Source organism: Syzygium oleosum, unplaced genomic scaffold, assembly GCF_021117445.2.
Source record: "Syzygium oleosum isolate NSW1041296 unplaced genomic scaffold, Sole_v2.1 Sole_v2.06, whole genome shotgun sequence".
NCBI lineage: Eukaryota > Viridiplantae > Streptophyta > Magnoliopsida > Myrtales > Myrtaceae > Syzygium > Syzygium oleosum.
The window spans coordinates 13142096-13159174 of NW_026607490.1; the positions used below are offsets into that span (position 1 = coordinate 13142096).

General features: G+C 42.3%; 2 protein-coding genes across 4 annotated transcripts; both read right to left on the reverse strand.

The window, feature by feature from the left end:
* Window positions 1–2914: 2914 nt before the first annotated feature.
* LOC115664946 (uncharacterized) lies at window positions 2915–4539 on the reverse strand. Of its 3 annotated transcripts, none has more exons than XM_056312162.1 (2): window positions 4072–4539; window positions 2915–3967 (listed from the first exon to the last, which is right to left on the reverse strand). In XM_056312162.1, the coding sequence occupies exon 2, from the start codon at window positions 3888–3890 to the stop codon at window positions 2961–2963; it is 930 nt and encodes a 309-aa protein (XP_056168137.1). In that variant the 5' UTR covers window positions 3891–3967; window positions 4072–4539; the 3' UTR covers window positions 2915–2960. The 3 variants fall into 3 exon arrangements, with proteins under 3 accessions (XP_056168137.1, XP_056168136.1, XP_056168135.1); XM_056312161.1 differs by having other exon boundaries at window positions 2915–3979; XM_056312160.1 differs by having other exon boundaries at window positions 2915–3985.
* Window positions 4540–10757: 6218 nt separating this feature from the next.
* LOC115667368 (potassium transporter 5-like) lies at window positions 10758–14770 on the reverse strand. The gene is made up of 7 exons (XM_056312694.1): window positions 14471–14770; window positions 13408–13633; window positions 13037–13285; window positions 12469–12780; window positions 12127–12294; window positions 11789–12043; window positions 10758–11659 (listed from the first exon to the last, which is right to left on the reverse strand). The coding sequence occupies exons 1-7, from the start codon at window positions 14648–14650 to the stop codon at window positions 10758–10760; spliced, it is 2292 nt and encodes a 763-aa protein (XP_056168669.1). The 5' UTR covers window positions 14651–14770.
* Window positions 14771–17079: the final 2309 nt, after the last annotated feature.

The following is a 17079-nucleotide window of genomic DNA, read 5'->3' on the forward strand; positions in this document are numbered from 1 at the left end:
CCAGGCTTGTTTTCCCAACATAGCCTTATTAAAGGTGATGAGGTCTCTAAAGCCCAATCCTCCATTATCCTTTCTAAGTTTTAGCACATTCCAGTTTCTCCAATGCAATCCTGATTTGCTTGCCCCATTTCTCCACCAAAAAGCAGCAATTTTCTGTTCAATAGCATGACAAATGGAGATAGGAACTTTAAAGATGGACATAGCGTACTGTGGGAGAGCTTGAACCACTGCTTTAATGAGGATTTCTTTCCCTGCTTTAGATATCAACTTTTCTTTCCAGCCTTCTAGCTTCATATTGACTTTCGCCATAATCCACGCAAACATTTGCTTGACTCACCCCAGTCAGAAGGAATTCCCAAATACTTGCCAGTTTTCTCTATAATTGGCACTCGCATCTCCGTAACCATATTCTGTCTCAATCTTTGTGGGCAATCTTTACTAGCAAATAATCCAGATTTATTCAAATTAATAGCTTGACCCGAGGCATAGCAGTATTGATTCAAGATTGCAGCTACACTTTGGCACTCATTAATTGTTCCATCCAGGAAGAAGATTGAGTCATCCGCAAAGAGTAAGTGGGTCAAAGTTGGGCATGATCTATTTAATTGTATTCCTTTGATAATCCCATTCTCCAGTGCATTTTTCATCATAAAGGATAATACATTCACCACAATGATAAATAAATATGGAGAAAGTGGGTCACCTTGGCGAAGACCTCTTGAGGGATGAAAATAGGGCAATGGCTCTCCGTTCAACTTTACACTATAAGACACAGTTGTGATGCATTGCATAACCCATCTAACCCATTGAGCACTGAATCCCACTCTTAGCAAGCAAACTTCCATAAAATCCCATTCGACTCTGTCAAATGCCTTTTTCATATCAAGTTTAAGGATAGCCTGGAACTTCTTCTTTCTCTTTCTAATTCTGAGTTGATGTAGCACTTCCTGGACAATTAAAATGTTATCTTGAATCTGTCTGCCACTTACAAATGCACTTTGCTCTTTCGAGATGAAAGTTTGGCATCCATGGTTTCAGTCTATTCGCCAAGACTTTTGAGACGATTTTATAAGCAAAGTTACATAAGCTAATGGGGCGGTATTGTTCCAGCTTCTCTGGGTTAGGGATCTTTGGGATAAGTGATATGTGCGTTCTATTTAGCTCTGGGTTGAGAATCCCACAGTTTAGAAAGCTTTGTACTTCTTTGAACACCCCATGTTTTAGATCTTCCCAGTGATGATGGTAGAATTTCCCATGTAGTCCATCAGGCCCTGGTGCTTTAGTGGCACCTAGTTGATGAGCAGCTTCTGTAACTTCTTTCATTGTCAATTCTGCAGTTAAGACTTGGTTTATCTCCTCTCCCACTAAGTTAGGAACAAACTCCATTATAGGTTCAAAATGTTGAGGGCCCTCAGAGCTGTACAAAGTTCTGAAGAAATCCATTGTCTGCTGTTTTAGTTGACCTAAGTCATGGATCCAAACCCCTTCTAAGTTTCTCAACATTGAGATCTTGTTCCGTTGCCTTCTCTGTATTGTAGTGGCATGGAAGTATTTTGTATTTTTATCCCCCCACGTTAGCTAGCTGATTCTCGATCGCAAACCCCAGTACATCTCCTCTTGTATCCATATCTTCTCTATTTCCTTTTTTAGGTACCGCACTCTCTCTCCATCAATGAGGACTGTTTTGCTGTTAGTAAGTTCCTGAATTTCTTTCTTCATGGTCTTGATTCCCTTTTTTGCATTTGAGAATTTCCTCCTACTCCACTCTTGCAGAGCTTTTGAAACTATTTGTAGATGTCTGGATAGTTCCTCATTTGCTAGTTCAGAGGAATGCCAACTATTTCTAACAATCTGCTCACATTCAGCATCTTCTAGCCAAAACATCTCAAATCTGAATTCTCTTTTCCTTCTCACTAGTTTAGGAAATAAAGACAACAATAAAGGACTATGATCTGAGCCAACTGCTGGGAGTGCAAATGCTTCAGCGTTGGGGAAGCTAACCCTCCAATCCATGGTACATAACACCCTATCAAGTTTCTCCTTAACGAAAGCCTTTCCTTCCCTGTGATTAGACCATGTGAAAGCACAACTTTTACTCTCCATATCCATCAACGAGCAAGCATTTAGGAAGTCTCGAAAAGCATTGAGTCTATAATGCTCGGCCATGCGTATCCCAACCTTCTCCCAATGATAAAGAATCTCATTGAAGTCTCCAATGCAAGCCCAGGGGAGATGTTTCATGAGACTAATGCCATGTAATTTGTCCCATAAGAGAACTCTCTCATTAAACTGCGATGGTGCATGAACGAAGGTAAGTCGCATCTTCTGTTTACTCTCCTCGATCACACACTCTACATCTATAAAAAATTCTGAGTGTGATTCCACTTTTAAAAAAACTTGGTTGTTCCAAAAAATAGCCATACCTCCTGCAATACCCACTGGATTTACTATGAAGCAATTCTGAAACTGTAGCTGTCTTTTTATTTGATGAAGCATTTGTTCCTGATTTTTAGTTTCCACCAGAAACACCAAACTAGGCCTTTCTTGAGCCACGAGGGCTCTAAGTTCTCGAACTGTCAATGGTGTGCCTAACCCCTGACAGTTCCAACTTATAAGTTTCACTTGTAACCCGGAGGCTTATTAGGGCTAGCCTCCAAAGCCCATTCACTTGCTTCTGCTACAACATGAATAGGAGTTTCCATCAAATCTGTATCATCCACGGTATGTTGATTTGCCATCTTGGAATCGTAAGGGCTGTAACGTCGCTGTTTTTTATTGGCCTGAAGCTTTGGTCCCTTACTATTCTTCTTCTGGCTGCCCATTACAGACTGTTCCACAACAGAGATTATGGACTTTTGTACCTGCACAGGAGCTGGAAGTAGAAGTGGTGCCAATGCAGATACATGGTCTTGCTGGTTTAGAGAACTACCTTCCCCTATAAATACACCTTTTCCTTTGCTCTATTTTTGGGTATTATCCTGAGTTTCCAACTTGCTAGTACCCTTGTTAGAAGGCACCGGTAGAGTAGAGCAAACTCGAGTTTCAGGGATAAAATCTTCTGTCATTCTCTCTTCCTCCAATTCCCCGTTAAATATCTTCCAATGTGGACTCCATTCTTTCTCTTCAGCTCTTAGCCAGCTCCCAAAGCGACATTCATCCATCTTTCCCTCATCAAAGGATACTTCTTGACAAAATTTGGCAAAGTGTCCTATCCTTCCACAAGCATAACAGCAGTGGGGAAGCCTCTCATACCTGAAATCTAACCAAAATTTCCTATCTCCATTATCAGTAAGAATTCCAGACTTTAGAGGCTTAGATAAGTTCAGAGTTACTCTCGCTTTCCTTGTATTTTGGGAACCAGGACCTTTAGAGAATACTCGAACCTCCGAGACTTGGCCGCTAAATTTTGCTGCTTCATTCACTGCTTCTTCAGATAGCCATTCATACGGGAACCCATGGATTTGTACCCAGAACGAGTAGAAGTTAAACTCATATTCATGTGTTAGCATATTCGGTTCCCAGGGTTTGAGAATTAAAAGATGATTCGCAAAGGACCACGGACCATTATCAAGCACTCTTTTCTTCTCTATTTCGGATTTGAACATTACAGCAAACATACCAGCATCCAGCTCTTGGAAAGTGACAGAATCGGACCTCCATGACCTTCGCATTGTATTTTGGAAGGCTTGAAAACTGATGCTCGGATTATTAAAGATTTTCCCAAAAATGGTCAGATTACATTCTTTCAATTTTTCTGGGGAAACTACCCCTTTCATAATAGCAATATCTGAATCTGACCATAATGAACCTAGGCTCTTACAAAGGGCAGCCATTCGAGTTTCTTCATCGTTGATTTTCTCCATTGTTACTTTATAGGAGCGTCGCACCATGGACAAATTACCACCAGGAGAGAAGCAGTATCAACAGCGAACACACAACAGTCAACCAGACATCAAAGTGTAAGAACCTTTCCCAAATTCTTACACTAATTTCACTCGGGCATATGATCAAACATGTGGCAAGCGTCTTAGTCGATTAGAAGCAATGACGAAGCAAAGATTCGGATCATACCACCACGAAATCATCATGCCTTCCTGTGATTCAGCGAACACCAAGAACAGGAGAGGAGCAGCATCAACAGCGAACACCAAGAACCAGACCTTGTTTGTGTTGTAGGCAAGTTACAGAGCTATTGCGGAGGGGACCGGTGAGTCATTATGCAAGGCTGAGTTGCGAATTTGCCCAACAGACATGGAGAGAGAACAGTCGCTAGAGGGCCCAAATTTGACCTCCAAAGACTCTTCCTTGCTGGTCATCCATCGGTTAGTGGGCATCAGATCCTTTAGAAGGGAATGTGTGTTTCTAGGTTTCTAGATTTCTTTGTGGGTAATGGGAAGAAGTGGGGGTGTGATGTTAGGGTAAAACAGGTTGGGAAGATTTAGGGTTCTGGGGAGGGGAGGGATTTGGGTTAGTTATCACCAATGGGGTAGGGAAGAACTCTTACCGGAGAAGAGAGAGAAGCCCTAACGAGAGAGCAGGGCATTGCTTGTGGATCCTCAATTACGTCGACGTTAACTTGAATTCACGGGTTTGCTGGGCTGAAGAAGTTAAAGAACAGCAAGCGTGCACTTTGAGCGCTATTGAAGAGAGTTCAAGGGGAACTTTGTGCGTGCTCGGACGTGACTTCTTCGAGTTGCATGAAGAGCTCCGATTGTGCCGCAAGTTTACATTCAATTAAGTTGTTCATTTGAAAACACTATGAGTTTTGGTGTAATCTAGGTGTGGGAAACACTAAAGCGTGTCAACGATTGTAACTCTTTGATTCTCCTATTATTAGTGGATTATTTGCTACTGGCTCTTCCCATGAAGTAGATACCAACACTCGGATCAAATAATGTAAATCTTTAGTATTGTTGACACCTATTTTTAATTGCCTAAAATTAATTACACAAGTTTAGGCAAAAAATTATTTAGTTTCTAATTGCATTGCATATAGACATTAGGCATATTTGCATTAATAGGGCCTATTAGAATATATTTTCTTAATTAATTTTCAAAAAAAATAAAAAATTTTAATTATTAATTAAACAAAATTGGATCTGGCCGGGCCAAGGCCGGCCTGACCCGACCCTCTTTTCCCCCTTGCCGCAAGCCCAGCCCACTCCATTTTCTCTCTTCTTTTTCCTGCGCGGCTGGGCCCGTCCCGGTCCAGCTCCCTTTCTCTTCCACCTCCCCCAGTCGAACCTTCCCCCTCTTTCCTCTGCTCTCCTCTGTTCCGACCGCACCTGGGACAATGCGGATTACCCGCTCCACCGCGCAAAATTGCCACGAAAGTTTTCAGTAGGAGCGGTAGGCCGGTGCAGAGCATTTAATGGAGCAGAGAGTGGCGTCATCGTCGTCGGCTATACAGGCCAGCGAGAGAGAGAGAGAGAAGGGGTCGGCTGGTTCGGTTGGTGAGCAAGAACAGAGAGGCCGTGAGAGACAGACCTAGAGAAATTGAGCGAATTCGAGAGAAGACAGAGTGAAGAGGGAGCCTCAGTCAGCCTCGCCGTTGTGCGTAACCTCCGGCCGCCGAGCCAGGGGCGGTTTTTGAGAGCAAAACAGAGAGAGAGAGAGAGAGAGAGAGAGAGAGAGAGAGAGAGAGAGAGAGAGAGAGAGAGACAAACCGGGAGAGAAAGAGAGAGATCGGGTGAAAATTTTCCGATATTTGGCTTACAGGTGGAAGAACGCGACCGCAGGAGCCCCCCCGGCGAGCCAGAGCCGCCGACGATCCACCGAGCCGACGTCCTCGACCGGTTGATCATTCTCGGCCAAAACAGAGCACCGGAAGAGAGGGAGAGATTGAGCGAGAAATAGAGAGAAAAGGGAGAGTTGGCAGAGCACCGAGGTGACGCCGGAGCAGGAAGGGTAGTCAGCAGCCTCGCCGTCGCCCCCAGATCAGCCGGAGACCCTCCAGCAGCGCCGGTGAGCCTCCCCGGCTCTATCTGCCCCTGTTTTTGTGTGTGATTTGGCTGGGACTCGCGCCAGCCGTTTTGCGCGAATCCCGGCCAATACCGTCTCTGGTCCTGGCCCCCAGTCGCTGTCGGAGGCGAACCGAGGCTGTCGGAGCCGACCGGGTCGCCGGAACAGGTCAAAAATTCCCTTTTTAAGCAGTGCACGCCAGGTGCTCGACGAAATGCCCCAATGAAACAGGTTTGATTTTGGTCGCCGGCCGGCGAGTGCGTGGCCGGATTGCGAGTTGGGTGACTGAAGGAGCTTCGTAGGGGTCCCGAGAGGTGAAAGTCGAGCTGGATTTGGTCTGGGTCGGCCGGCGAAACGCCGGATCTCGCCGGCCGACGGTCTCGCGTGCCTCGGGCACGTGAGCGAGGTTTGGACCGTCTGCCAGGGTCGGACCCGGTTTGCAGAGGTCGACCCGGTTTGGACCGGGTCGACCGGTTGCGGGCCGGGTCGAGCCAGCCTGGGCCGGTTCGACCCGGTCGAACCGGCCCTATTTCGTCTCTTTCCACTCGACCGGGACCCAACCGGGCCCGATCCAGTCCAGACCCGAGTTGACCATTTGACCCAGGTCAGATCCGAAAATCCGACCCGGTCAACGCAATGGGTCGGGTCCGTTGACCCGGGTCGGTTCTGACCGACCCGACCCGGTTTTTAATATTATATTATTTTTTAAAAAAAAATTAATTTTTTTTTCTTCTTGTCCGTATTTACTTCTTTTTTTTTCTTCTCTAAATTATGTGATATATCCGATTGTTTTAATTTATTGTTGTATTATTATGCATGTTGTTATAATTGCATAAATTGTCATGTTTAAATTAGATAAGCCTATAGGGTTATGTAGTAGTATTTTGCATGTTATTTTTACTACTGTTTTGTTATTATTATGCATGTTTTCAATTAAAACATAATTGCATGAGCTGTTGTGTTTTGAATGTCATCTGACTTAGTTAGGATTAGAACCTAAGGCTGCATATCTATTTTGACAGCTGATCGTTTATGATTATGCACTCGCTTGATCACCTCACATGTTAAGAAAAAGGTCCTAAAATCAATCCAAATTGCCTGATAAATGTTTTTAGAAATGAACAGGGTAAAAAGGTACCGAAAGGGCATTAGTTATCCAACTAGTATAACCAAGTCCCCGAACTCAGTTAATCTCTGGTTCGTAGGAATATGGTGATTCTCCCATCACCTTATTTGGGTTTCTAGTCGACCCACCCCAAATCGATTAGTGGCGACTCCTTGAAATAAACCACTTGCATGTTAAATACTTAAACCCTAAGTCGCGATATAGTATGGGCTTAGGAGAGCCCGAGTTAAGTCCCGAACCTAGACTTAGCACGTACCAGGCGAGCCCCCCCTTTTTGCATGTTGCCGATAAAAAAACGAGAGGTCGGTCGCGACAAGTATCCTTTATTATTTCTCGTTTATTTCTTAAATAATTTCATATTGATTTAATTGTAAGATCTTGTGGCCTTCCACGTTAATTTTACAACAAGAATAGAGAAAGGGGGAGAGAGCACTATCATAAAAGAAGAGCTAAATATTCATAAGTGGAAAAATCAAAATAGGAAGTTAGAAAAGAGGCAGCTAGTAAAAGGGAATTGGATTGATTCATATTCCTAGTTAATCCGCAAGGAGTTGATTGGGTTGGTCGAATAATAAAATTATTATGATTGTTTATCTAAAGTTGTTTGATATTGTAAGTTCTATTCTTACTTGACATAACCTTTTGGATCACGGTACAAGGAAGTATTATATTGAGAATCTCATAAATGATAGTTCGGACAAAAATGAAGAACTTGGCAATATATGTGGATTATTTAGTTTGTTTTTCCAAAGTGTATCAATGTAAATAAGCCGCCCACAGAGAACACCATTCTATTGCTCCTGAAAGATCAACAAGCTCACTTAAGGGTTCGTTCGTTTCAGTGAAAATGAATGATATGAAAAATATTTTCCTAAAAATGATCGCTTGTATCTCTTGAAATAATTAGTTAATGAAAAATATTTTATTATCAATAACAATTTATGATTAAATATTTTCGTGAACGGTGAAAATATTTTTCATTCATTCATTTTTTGTAAGCAATACAAGCGATCAATTTCTAGAAAATATTTTCCAAATCATTTATTTTTTGTGAAACAAACGAAGCCTAAATTCTTAAATTCCGGTATTATGAAATATCCCACCAATTCAATCGAAAAAATCCCGCTCAAATGAAAACAAAGTGACCACGTGACACCCTCATCCTTAGAAAGGGTTGATTTTGCGTGCGAATTTCACCCTCTTTGCTCAAATCCGTGTTCTTATTGATATTGTTAGTGTGCAAATCCATTGACCAAAATATCAAAAACATAGCACCATTAGTCGAAGCATGTTACCTACGTCTTATTGGCGTGTAGTTGTTGTTCTTGCGGGTTTTAGTGTTTTTGGTGCTTGTGCACTGGCGAGATTCTTAGCTGTGAATTTGCTCTTCCTGCAGAGAAATCAGAGAGTTAGGGTGTGGATCTTGTAGGATGGACGATTTAGCGGAATTGGTACTTTAAAAGCAAAGAAAGTTAGCATAGTGAAAATGTGTACTTTAAAAAACATATTGGTACTTTTATACCTTTCTTTTCTTTTTTTTGTTCGAGTACTTTTATACCTTTCTGTTTCCAATAATTATGGCTAAAAAATCCATGGTTAAGCACATGATTTCCCGGATTGCAAGGAGCTTTTTTTGCCATTACTTTGGAAACAGAAAGTTATAGAAGTACCAATCTGATTTGATAGTTCACTTGTTTACATACTTACTTTCTTGTTTCAAAAGTACCAATTGCGCACGATCATCTATGTTATATTTAATGAGAAAAAGTACCTAATTGCTTGGGTTTAGGGAGCAATGGCCTACTTAATGACAAGTTTAGGTGAAAATAAATTAGTAATAAGAAATTGAAAATCCGTAGTTAAGCACATGATTACCTAGATTGCAAGGAGCTTTTACAGCCGAATTTTTAGGAAATAGAATGTTATAAAAGTGCCACTTGGTTTTAAATATTCACATGTTCACTGTGCTTGCTTTCTTTGTTTTAAAAGTACCAATTGCGCACGATCATCTATGTTATACTCAATGAGAAAAACTTCCTAATTTCTTGGGAGCAAGATCCACAGCCTACATAATGACAAACTTAGGTTAAAAAGAAAAGATATAAGCTCAAGCATTTGTCCTTAGAAATAAAAAATTGAAAGCGCATGACTAAGCACATGATTTTCCAGATTGCAAGGAGACTTTTTAGCCATTTTTATATTTTCACTAAACTTACTTCCTTTGTTTTAAAAGGGGTTAATACCACGAAAAATTTCAAACTTGTATACATGTGACAAATTTACTCCAAACTAATTTTTTGATCACTAAAAATCCTAAACTGGTGCGCCTGTGATAAGTTTTCCATAAACTAATTTTTTGATCACCAAAAACCCCAAACTGGTACATTTGTGACAAATTTACCCTCCACTAAATTGAATTAATACGAAAAAAATCACAAATTAATACACATGCGACAAGCATAGGGTAAAACCCTAAATGATACATTCGTCAACTATCATGTGTCATTTAACTTAACAATTTGACAGTAAAATTTAACGGAAACTAACGAATGGTAAGTTTGTCATAGGTGTATTGGTTTGGGTTTTTGGTAGTTAAAAAATTAATTTTTGGTAAATTTGTGCATACCGGTTTAGAGTTTTTTGTTGTAATAAACCCTTTTTAAAAGTACCAATTTCACGTGGTCGTCTATGTTATATGCAATGAGAAAAACTATCTAATTTGTTGGAGTAGGGTGTCCATGGCCTACATAATGACAAATTTAGGTGAAAAAAGATATGAGCTCAAGTATTCGAGCTTAGTACTAAAAAATTGGAAATCTATGGTCAAGCACGTGGTTTCCCAGATTTTTTTTCGGTCAAAGTTGTTTCCAGATTGCAAGGAGTTTTTATAGCCAATGTTTTAGGAAATAAAAATTATAAATTTACTTATTTGTTTTAAATGTTAGCACGTTCACCGTGCCTACTTTCCTTGTTTTAAGGACCGCATGCCTATTGGCAAATATTCACGTGTTCATTGATGAAGTCCTCGTAGTATGTATACCTTCATTATCAGCATTAGAGATAAGTAATTTGTGAAACATCCTTACATTAGATATCAGTGTATAAACTATTTTATCATGCGTTAATATATTTGTCATAAATTTTACGTAAGATTGAAATGACATCAACGTATTGGAGCGCTACTTGACCATACTGTTCAACAATTAGAGAAGAACTAAGCAAAATTATAGGGGTTCTTGCAAAGCTCGGAAAAGCTGTAATGTATTTAAATGAGAAATTTATATTAAGCTCCAACTCAAGCAGCCAATGGAAGCTTGGTGATGTAGCCATGGCCTACTACATCCCATTTCTGTCAAGCCCTTCTCAAAAGCTATTTACCAAATTACATCAAATAAATGTAAGTTGCAATTAATACCGACAGTATGTTTAAAACAAATCTGTTATGGAGAACAATTTCACAAAATATGAAATTAAACACTCCAGCTATATTTTGAATACCGTGAGGAAGTTTCATAAAGTAACACAAACTTTGCTAATATAGTCTGTGAAAGGACAAAGGAGACAACCGAAGTAATTCACGAACTTTCCTTGAATAGTCACTAGGGGGACGAAGCAAACAACCAAATAGAAATTTTCAATCTCAACTGTATCTCTAGGGGGACGTTATCCATTAGATCTCATAAGTGATCCCAACTTTGAGCAGCCTCTTGTGAGGAATGTTGAACACTTCCTCTTGTTGCCTCACATTCCTCTTCAACCAGTTGTACAAGCAATTGATCACAAACCTTTTTGCCAAGCCTGAACTCCTGGAAGCTGTCACCTCACTCTGACCCATCAAGTACATGATCCCTCCGATCTTGATTGCTTCATCTACCAATCCAATCTCTCTCCTCACTCTCTCTTCATTGACCATTGCGACTCCATGGTCACTAGCCTCGCCTCGCTCGTCCGCGGCGTGTGGTGCGTCCTTCCGAATGAAATCCTTCAATCGGTCGATCAAGACCTGTTCAAAGAATTGCCGCTCCATCTTTGCATCTTGATATCCGTATCTCACAACGCACCGATAGATGCCCGACTCCTCAGGCTCCGCCTGTCGAAAGACGAACCGCTCCTCGAGGGGCACCTTGCTTATGGGTAGTGACTTGATCGAGACGAAGACAAGGACCGAGTGCAAAGCGGGTACATTGGCAACGTATTGGGTGAATATTGGGGAAATGCCATGGACGAGCTCGGTGTAGAATAGGGCGACCGCAGGGACCCGGTGGATGTTTGCGTTCGACATGATCGTGATGAGGGCTTCTCTCGAGACCTTGTTCTCGAACTCATACTCGTACTTCTTTCGGTATCCATAATTCCATACGAACATGATGGTGACCATCACGGCAGCGAAGACGAGTGGGACATAACCCCCATCCACGAATTTGTAGAGGACCGAGCTTAGAAACACGTACTCCGCGAGCCCGATGGTGAGGACATAGAGAATTATGAGCAATATGTTGGTCTTCCAAATCATGACCATCACAATAACGAGGAATGTGGATGTGATAGTGAAGACGAATGCTACTGCAATTCCTGTAATAGAGATTTACGAATAAATGCGAATTTTTCTTTCAATAATCCCAGTTTGGTAACTTAATGAATTAGGGAATCGGCATAAGGACACTAAATGTGTGCGTATATAGTGCGATCCTTTTTGCTTACCGTAAGCATTGCCCAACTGCAATGTGGTCTTGAAGCCAAGGGTGACACCAACACAGGCCAACATGAGAAGGGTGTTGACCTCAGGTATGTAGATCTGACCCTCGTGGTTTTGCGAAGTGTGCACGACCTTCACGCGTGGGAAGCACCCGAGCGCGACCGACTGCTTCACTATGGCGTACGTGGCTGATATCATGGCTTGACTTGCTATTATCGCCGCCAACACCGCTACCACAAACATTGGCCAGTACACCGGTTCTGCATCAAAACATTAGATAGATTCATTGGATGACCCCACAGGATAAATGATGCATCAGATGAAGTAGAAGTAGAAAGCTTACTTGGTATCGAACTATAGAAAGTGCTAGCAACATCTTCAGTGTGCTTTCGGAGATATGCCGCTTGACCAAAGTAAGCGAGGATGATTGAAGGAAAGACAACTACGCATGAACTCAACTGAATGGAGAGAATATTAAAGTGCCCCAGATCAGCAAACAATGCTTCAGAACCTATAATCAAAGGCTCAGAGCGTAAAACCAGAGTCAATTCACGAAAAAAAGTTACATATCTAGGTTAAAATGAAAAAAATAATTGACTAATAGATGAATCATTTGAATGATGTTTAGCTATATGTTATCAGTTATGAATAACTAATTAATGGAAAGGCTAAATGTTTGGATTACCAGTTAAGCAGAGAAAGATCCCTCCAAGAGAAATCCATGCTTCTTTTTTGTTCCTCCTGAAGTATTGGACAATGTAGAGCGGATTGACGGCTCTGATCACTCCCGGATCATGTTTCGCGAAATTGTAGATGCCGATCATTGCGATACTAAGGAACCATAAAGAGAGAATCGGGGCAAAGCTGTATCCGACTTTGTGAGTCCCGAACCTCTGGACTTGAAACAGAAGGATCAAGATCACCACGGAGATCCACATGATTTGATCATCTCCAAGTGAACTTGCAGCTTCTCTTACGCCCCCAACAGCCGACAATACTTCCTCATAAAAGGAGAAAAGAATCAGAACCATCTATTGAAATTCAACCAAGAGAACTAATTAGATCTATAGATAAGCCGAGACATTAAATATAGTGTGTCGTTTTATATTGTAATATTACCTGTGATTGAATGTACTGTAAAAAATCATTAGGAAATAGATATATATATTCAAAATAGATTAATTGAAAAATTAAAAACCTATTGGTGCATCATTCTTTTCTTATAAAGAAAATCTCGATGATAGAATTACTACCGGATATGCATGGTGTGAGAATCCCGTCTCCGATGACCATGGCGGTGGCCAACATAGTCACAAACAAGAGCAAGTACTTGGCCGTTTTCCTATTCTCGAGCAAGGACTTCACTGCGGAGGCCCACCGGAGGCGGCGGCTCGGCACCTCAAGGTGGTAGTTCGAGATTTCCCTGTCCTCGGCTTGTTGGTTAGGGGTCAAGCTCGCCTTGGCATAGCGACATATTAGAGAGTACAAAGCAAACGTTCCTCCTATATTGTCATAGCCAAAACCCTAACTACATTAGCACAAGATTTGGCATAGAGAGAGAATAAAGAACCTGCTATGTAGCAAATGAATTCTGTGGTGATACGGCTAGAGAGAAATCGCTTACCATCACCATTGTCATTTGCTGATAGAACGATGAAGACATACTTGATCAAGTAAATGACGATGATCGAATAAAAGATCAGAGATAGTGCTCCGAGGAGATCTTCTTCGTGTTTTATCCCGTTTGGAAAAATTCCTGCCATGACATAGAGAGGGGACGTGCCTATATCGCCGTACACCACCCCAATGCTTTGAATCGCAAGCTTCATTACCATCCCCCATGGCAGATTCTGTATTTGGAAAGACCGTAACCAAATCATGATCATGAAAGCATTTCCTAGCTTCCTATCTTCACTCTTGCTACGATTGTGTTAGAACTTTCGATCGATTATATATACACAGCCCAGAAACAAACATAGGAAACAAAAGATGTAAACTATCAATTCGAGAGAACATCTATTTCTCCTTTTTTATATTTTACTAGGTATATGTATCAAAGACATAGCAAACCGCACGACCCTTAACCATCTTCTTCCCTATGAGTTTTTACGTCGAGCTAATTCGAGTGATGATGCCATTTTAAAAAATTGTAAACGACATAAACCTTTAAAATTAAAATCAAAGTATCTTCAATCAGTCGCAAGCAATTAGCGGGGAACAGATGCTTGTGTCCCTCTTTTCTTGCGATTGAAGTGTTTGTTGAATCCATAAATCTCTTTGCATATTTTCAATTTATTAAATCCCTTTCATCGGATGATAATCATTTCAAATCTCAATCCCTAAACTATGGAAATCGTTAGAGATTTTTCCTGATCCCTATACATTAAAAAAAATTCTTTGATAATTGCACACATTCATACAATTAGAGTGCACTACGACTCCCATAATCGAAAGAAAATGAAAAAAATCATTTCAATTAATCTATTTCTCCGAGAATAAGTTCTCTATAGAGTTTTACATATTTTATTACGTACACGTTCATGCAAAAACAAAAATAAAAAAATTTGGGAACAGTCGCCCTAATGGTAATTTGCAAAAAAAAAAATTTCAACCGGAGTATTTTTATTGAAAGGAAAAACCTTTTCTCTTTGTTTTTGCCTTTTTAAGGAAAATGGATAAACACCGACCTGGTTCGATGAATGGCCTTGGTCTGACTTGAGCCGGGTAGTCTCTATATCAAACGAATCCAATTTCTTGATTTTCCTCAACCCCTTGTTTCCCTCTACGCGACCATCGTGGTGTCCATCAATCGAGTCGACTTCAACAATCTTCGGCCTCCCTCCTTCTGCTATACCATCGATCTCCATTGAAGAATCAGAGAGAGAGAGAGAGAGAGAGAGATGAAGATGGGTGAAAGGGAAGGATTACGTGACCACCTGCTTCAAAGGAGAAGCACAGAGTCACGCATCCCTAAGGGAAAGAAAATAAATGGATGTACCAAGGAATCTGAACGATGGGACAAAACCAAACTTTGATGGCATTGAATTTATAATACGTTTTGCGAACTCCAGAAAAGGAGGAACAGAATGTACTTGCATGTCTAAAAGAAGGGAGGTGCCAGAACCTTTCGGCCTGGCATGGCCCAAATGGAGACTTTGAAGAGAGAACGACGGGTGGACGTACACGAATTAGTAAAAACCAATCAAAATAGAGTCAACATGATGAGTGAGAAGGGTACGCGTTTCTTACGTGTTTATGGTTCTTGCCAATAGGAAATAACCAAGAAGGAGAGGTATCGATTAGTTTGCGCATACAAATCGGCCTATTTTTCCATAGAAATCTCTCGCGAAAACCTGTAGCCCTGTTTAATAGATATATTCCTTTTCAAATTTCGAAATTTTTTTATTTAATTTAATACATTGATGATCTCTCTCGTGATAACGCGCGAATCTTTCTTATTTTTGGTAATATGGTCTCTTTTCAAGTTTTAGAAAAGGGCATCAGCGTGTGAGATGCTATGAGAGATTCTCTGTGTTCTTCTGTTCCTAATCAGAGAAAGTTTTTCCAACCAATCTTTCTAATTTGTAGGTTTTAAGTTATAGACATCATCCCCTTTTTATTTTGAGTTAATTTGTGATTGATTCCGACATATATCGGTAACGCATCGATCTGAAGCATGATCAGAGGAAATCTCCTCCACCCTCCTACATATAGTCATTATAGCATTTCATTTGTCGCCGGGAAAATTACCAAAAAGGTCCTAAACCTTTTGCAGTTGTCCCAATTCAGTCCTAAACCTTTTTTTTTTGGCCAATTCAGTCCTAAACCTTTTGCAATTCAGCCAATTCAGTCCTTTTGGCTGGCCGGAGCTGACGTTGACGCCGGCCGGCGCTGACGTGGACGCCGGCCGGTGACGTGGCAATATTTTAATATTTTTTTCGAATTTTTTTTTCCTTTCTCTTTTTTTTTTCTTTTCCTTCTTCCCCCTGGCCAGTCCGGCCAGGGGGAAGCTCGCCGGCGAGGTCCACTGGGGAGGCTCGCCGTCGCCGGGCAAGGCGAGGCGACCTCGCCCAACCTCGCCACGGCTGTACGACTGCCATGGCGAGCTCCGCCCTCGCCGGTCCTCGCCAGTGCCGACGAGGGCGAGCCTCACCGTCGCACAGCCACAGCGAGGCTCGATCTCGCCAGATCTGGGCGAGGTCGAGCTCGCCCGGCCATGGCGAGCGGCCGGCGAGGGCGACCTCGCCCAAATCTGGCGAGGTCGAGCTCGCCCGGCCATGGCGAGCGGCCGGCGAGGGCGACCTCGCCCAGATCTGGCGAGGTTGAGCCTCGCCGTCGTACAGCCACGGCGAGGCTCGACCTCGCCAGATCTAGGCGAGGTCACCCTCGCCCGGCCATGGCGAGCGACCGACGAGGGCGACCTCGCCCAGATCTGGCGAGGTCGAGCCTCGTCGTGGCTGTGCGACGGCGAGGTCAAGCCTCGTCATGGCTGTGCGACGGCGAGGCTCGCCCTCATCGGCACTGGCGAAGACCGGCAAGGGCGGAGCTCGCCATGGCTGGGCGAGCTGGGCGACGCCGAGCTCGCCCAGCGGCGGCGAGGGCAAAGCTCGCCCAGCCATGGCGAGCTCCGCCCTCGCCGGCCTTCGCCGTCGCACAGCCGTGGCGAGGCTAGGCGAGGTCGCCTCGCCTTGCCCGGCGACGACGAGCCTCCCCAGTGGACCTCGCCGGCGAGCTTCCTCCTAGCCGGACTGGCCAGGGGGAAGAAGGAAAAGGAAAAAAAAATGAGAAAAAATATTAAAATATTGCCACGTCACCGCCCGGCGTCCACGTCAGCGCCGGCCGGCGTCCACGTCAGCTCCGGTAGGCCAAAAGGACTGAATTGGCTAAATTGCAAAAGGTTTAGGATTGAATTGGCAAAAAAAAAAAAAGGTTTAGGACTGAATTGGTACAACTGCAAAAGGTTTAGAACTTTTTTGGTAATTTTCTCATTTGTCGCCTGATTCAATCTAAAGAAATCACTTCATTATGTTTGTAATGTGTATACTAGAATAGGTAAGTCTAAAAATGCTGTGGACCATAAAGTACTTAATTAGTCTCATGATATTTTACATGGCAAATTATATGATTAGATGAACCAATTCCCACATGTTAACCAGACTCATTTTATTCTTGCCTAAAAAAACAAGACTTATTTTAAAAAAAAACGGTCGTATCTATCTCCACAAGCAAAAGATACCATGTTTAATGGTCATAAATCCATTGATGTCTTTTTTGAGTTATCGATGTGTGATAGGAC

Excerpts from the sequence above, each read along its gene's own strand:
- LOC115664946 (XM_056312162.1), bottom strand. The coding sequence starts at position 3,890 with ATGGTGCGACGCTCCTATAAAGTAACAATGGAGAAAATCAACGATGAA.
- LOC115667368 (XM_056312694.1), bottom strand. The coding sequence starts at position 14,650 with ATGGAGATCGATGGTATAGCAGAAGGAGGGAGGCCGAAGATTGTTGAA. Across the intron at positions 13,634-14,470 it reads AAGGCCATTCATCGAACCAG|AATCTGCCATGGGGGATGGT; the intron begins GTCGGTGTTTAT and ends TTCCAAATACAG. Across the intron at positions 13,286-13,407 it reads AGCAAATGACAATGGTGATG|GAGGAACGTTTGCTTTGTAC; the intron begins GTAAGCGATTTC and ends ATGACAATATAG.